The following is a 5,080-nucleotide window of genomic DNA, read 5'->3' as shown; positions in this document are numbered from 1 at the left end:
TAAGAAAACATAAAATGAAAACTTTCGAACACAAAAAAAAAATATTTACCCTCCCCAACGAAATGACAAACTAATTTAACTTCCCAGCTAGCATTTTTGTCGTTTTTTAAGCACTTTCGAGTCTTTTTCGAGTCTACTTGGCGATTAAAAAGGCAGAATATGAGCTCATTTTATGAATATAAAAGGCTCTTTTGTCGGGAGAAAAACGTGACTACCCGCGACTCTTCTTCATAAATCATTTGTGAGTCTTCTTCCATATTATTTTAGAGTCTTTTTTGACTCATTTTCTAGTAACATTAAAGTCTTTTTTGAATCGTTTTTTGATCAGTTTTAGTCTTAATATACCTCATCTGCGATTCTTTTTCGAGTCGTTTTTCAATTATGATTATAATCCCGTACGAGTCTTTAATGGATCACATATTACTCTATTTATGAGTCATTTATGAGTCATTTAATAGTCATATTTCTAATCGCAAATGACTCTTCTAAGTGCATTTTTGAGTCGGTTTTCTGAACCATTTCCCTTTAATTAATAATACGTGTTTTTTTATTAATATAAATATTTAATATTAATATTTGTATTATAATTATTTTTAATACTTAGTATTTAATAACAAAATTATAAATAACAATTTCTTTTTATGTGGATATAAAATTACATTCGATGAACAAATTCATAAGAGTTATTCATAATTTTAAATGCAAAACAAAATAATAATAATAATCGGTTAATCCATTTTTTAATCCATAGTGAATGTATGTTCCTTCCCCTTTCTCCTTTCTCTTCACCCTTTTCTCTTCTCTCTAAAACTTGGCGTTTTTAAAAGTGTCCTTGCGTCCTTTGGAACTTTCATGTTACATTTTAGTAATAATAATAGAGCATTAATTGCAACAAAGCTCACGTTAAATTCAATTGCCCACTTAGCTAGTCCATCACATAAATTTACTTTTTTTCACTGTCACTGTCAAAACTGTCGCTATCAACACTTGTTTTATTCTCATGTTCACTAATCTCTTCAGACTCTTGAATGTTATCTTCAATAATCACTGTCTTTTTTCAGATTTATTTTTTTTTATGAAATTAAATTAGTTGCCTCTTTTTTTTTGCCAATCTTTTTATTTGGGCTCTTACCATTCTGGCATTTTTAGGTATAGACGAAATTGCGTTTTTTTAGTTAAATTTATTAAATATCAGTGACTATTTCGGAGTAAACAGAAGTTTAGGTTTTTTTTTTTTAATTTTCTGACAATATTATAGAGATTGCTCCGTTAAAATTATGTAATGTAAATGTAATTTAAATAAAAAACACTTGCAATAACTCTGTAAGATCACTATTTGAACGCCAAAAGTACTCGGAGATGACTCCTTTGGACGATTTTAAATCGAACACATTTTATGCCCATTAGCGCGAGTCATTTTCGTGCCATTTTTTGGTCCCGTAACTGTTTAAGCAGTTTTTGATCACCAAAAGTACTCGAAGATGACTCCTCTAGACGGTTTTTGTTAGATTTTTGTAATTTTTTGTTGTATTTTATAACGAACTCATTTTACGCCCATTAGCGCGAGTCATTTTCGTATCGTATTATAATCACATAACTACATAGCAGTTTTTGATCTCCTTAAGTACTCGAATATGACTCATTTAGATGATATTTGTTAAAACTATCACCCAAATGCTAGCTGGGTTTAGAGATGTATTTGATTTGAAGAAAGTATCATTTGATTTGAAAAGGATTATACAGTCAATTGTCTACGAAGATATGCATCCAGAGACATTATATTTAAGAAAATGTAATGTCGCAAACATGTTCTAACACATTAATATGTACGTCCCAAACATGTTAAATTAGTTCATGAACATTACATGCTTGCACTTAAAAATAATGTGATAAAAAAATTTTAGTTCCAAACATATAATTTGTGCACCGAAACATTTGAAAAACAGTCCTTTTCGTCCGTTTTGATATGACAATCTCATTTGCACTTACGTCGTTGTGTCTTGGTCACGGGTTCGATTTCCAAAAATAATATTGCCCTTAATCATCTAAGTAAAATTTTTGTATAATCTCTTCATAAAATTTAAGTACATACAATTTTAATAGTTTCGCCAACTTTTTTCATTTGGCAATATGCAGATATGAACCGGTAACTGCTTACATTGTTATTAGTGCTAGATCGGATGAAAGTTATAAATCCATTTAAATGGAGGCTATAAATAATAATTGACCGATATGGACCAATTTTTGCACGGTTGCTGGTGTATAGATACTGATACTCCAAATACTGTTCTACGGTAAATGAATCAACCTAAAGACCGGTACAGGACTTGTCGCTGCTGTGTATGGGCCAGTCCCAGTTCTGGTCTAAACGCATGGAAAGGACCTGTCATTTTAACATGGGTTTGTCATCGACGGGGAATATGTACTAATTAGTACTCGACTTGGCCTCAATCCGGGATCACCCAAACTGCCTCAATTTGAGCATTGGAATCGAAGCAGAAAGGAAATTTTTTGGAATAGATTATTCTCATAATTTTATTTCAGATCCAATACAATTTTAATATCAAGAGTGTAGAATCAACAAATTATAGGAAAATTTTAAAATTGCCACAAACTCGAGCATTTATGCCAGTGATATCCTGTGATAGGTCCGTTAATAACAATTTGAACCAATTTGCCGTAGGATGACATCAGGTTGAGTTCAGTCGAAATTTAGAAAAAGTAGACTAGAAATGCAGTAGTAAGATCTCAGTCTTTAAAATTTTCCCAGTTACACAATAATTATGTGAGAATTTACTAGAACTATTAGCTATTTTCAGTTTGAAATTCTTAAACCACTATTCAATCAACTTTTCAGTAAAATTTAATTTTGTATTTCTCATAGATACGTCTCCGCAACCATTTGGCCTGTATCGCGCCCCACCAGAACTTACTCCATCACCGCAACCGCTATCACCAAATAGTGCCTTTAACCACAACACACCTTCTCCGTATAGTATAGCATCTACGACGGCTGGAACACAAGGAAATAATCAGCAAATTATTTCTCCAAATCAGCAACAATACAATGCAGGCAATGGAGGTTCAGCCCCAAGTGGTAGCGGAGGTGGAGCAAATATGAATGATTATAATGCATTTGGCCAACAGACACAGCAGCAACAGCAGTATCATGGCAATAATTTTGGAGGCGCTGGCGCCACACATTGGGAAAGCAAATATAACCCCTCCGCAAATACCGCAAACAATAATTTGGGAAATCTCAATACCACAACTCCATTTACAATGCCCAATCTGCTCTCAGCAGCCAATGGAGGTCCTGGCAATGGTCCACCTGGTACGCAGGGTACAGGAAATGCTAGTGGTGCTGGATGGAATCTTGCACCCAATCATTTTGTAAGTATATCATACATTTTGTAATTCGTATATATTGTCGTCAGAAACGGATTAAATTTATGTTTTTGTTGCTATGACCCCTTCAACTCGTACAGAAAAAAAGATTTGTAGACATGATTACCGCGGGCACATAATGTGGCAAACTTGTTCCATAATTTAAATGATGCAAGGGGTGCCTTTTACATTTTTTTATATTTCGAGATTGGGCTACCTGCCAACTGATAGCACTATCGTTGGCAGGTAGCATTTTTGAGTTTATACATACGTTTTGTCAATGAAGCGCTATTAGTGTTGTTTACACCCAAAGAAAAGTATACTTCTAAAATCAAGTTTCAAAGTCTTATTTTTTATCTGTGTGTTTTTGGCTTCGCTTGCATTTTTTATTAGTTAACTTAGAATTACAAATTTTTGAGCTAACATGGAGAGAGCCATAGCTACAAAGGCCTTAAGCTCATAATTACAATAACAGAGTTAGATCTTAACTGTTAATAGCGTTAAATGTACATATTTTTATTATTATTATTTTTTTCTTACTCTATTTAACCCTCCGATGAGTGACAGTTCTGAACTTCACGGCCGTGTGAAAAGGTCCCTACGGACCTTTTTTTTTGTAAATCATGTTTTTTCATATATATTTTTTTTTATTTTTTGTTTTTTTTTTTTTTATTGTTTATAACTAAATTCTATATACAAAAATAATTTTATATCTAATTATACAATTATTTTTCGAGCTTTATGGACAGATATAGATTAAGGGACATGGTTAATAGAGCCATTGAAAAGAAAACGCCAGATACCAATCTATACACGCCTGGACTGTACATGTTTCGGTTCGGGCGAATGAACCTTTCCACAGCCTTTAGTATAGATCTGGCTGGGAGAGATAACTCAATTTTGGGCCCTTTATGCTAACTCCTTATGGAGAAAACATTTGGGAAATTTCCTCTTACAAATTGAATCATCTTTTCTCCCACTGTACATCATCTTTTCATATAACTTACAAGTCCCTTAATCTTATTTTTATTTCGTTTTGTTACATAGTAATGCAACAACACGAAATTTCTTGAACTCCTGTGGAATGAATGTTTTGTTGTAGCGCACTGTACCAACATATGCGGTCTTCCTCCTCAACAAAATACGCGCAAAGTCAAGAGTGGTAAAGAAATTATCCGCGTATATAGTACGGTCAGCATCTAAATATTTTTCCACAAGATCCAGCACTACGTTCTGCCCTTGGTTTATCTCCCATTGTTGGTTTGGCTGTTTTCCAGAATATAACATTCCCTTCACAGGATAATAACTCTGTGGGTCGCATAATCACCATATTTAGCTGGCTTTGACGGAATATATTGTGTGAAGCGGGTGCGGCCTCTGTAAGGGAACAACTGCTCATCAACTGTTAGTGCTTCATGAGGAGTGTAAGCTGCTGCCAAGTTATGTTGCAACATTTCCCAAATGTCGTCAATAGCCGCAGTTTTGCTGTTGAGTCGCTGTTGTCGAGTGTTTCCATTGTCGAATCGAATAAATTGATTTATACACATGAAGCGATCGTACTACAACGCAGCTTTGTATATTGGGCAACGCGTCGCGTCCCATAATTCCATAGCTGGTTCATGGTTTGATCTTGTGAGTCCAGCATACGAAAGAATAGCTACAAAGGCGTCAAACTCTTGCACTGTCACTGGCT

The 5,080-nt window shown here is 34.2% G+C and overlaps 1 protein-coding gene across 1 annotated transcript; it reads left to right on the top strand.

The window, feature by feature from the left end:
• Nucleotides 1–2,882: 2,882 nt before the first annotated feature.
• LOC142225005 (uncharacterized) lies at nucleotides 2,883–4,733 on the top strand (the record flags this gene model as incomplete). The annotated part of the gene is given in 2 exon segments (XM_075294781.1): nucleotides 2,883–3,393; nucleotides 4,575–4,733. Coding segments are annotated over 2 exon segments (670 nt in total), but the record flags the coding sequence as incomplete, so codon positions are not given.
• Between the last annotated feature and the right edge of the window lie 347 nt (nucleotides 4,734–5,080).

Source organism: Haematobia irritans, chromosome 2 (genome assembly GCF_050003625.1).
Source record: "Haematobia irritans isolate KBUSLIRL chromosome 2, ASM5000362v1, whole genome shotgun sequence".
In the NCBI taxonomy this organism is placed as follows: Eukaryota; Metazoa; Arthropoda; class Insecta; order Diptera; family Muscidae; genus Haematobia; species Haematobia irritans.
This window is presented reverse-complemented; position numbering and strand designations above follow the sequence as displayed.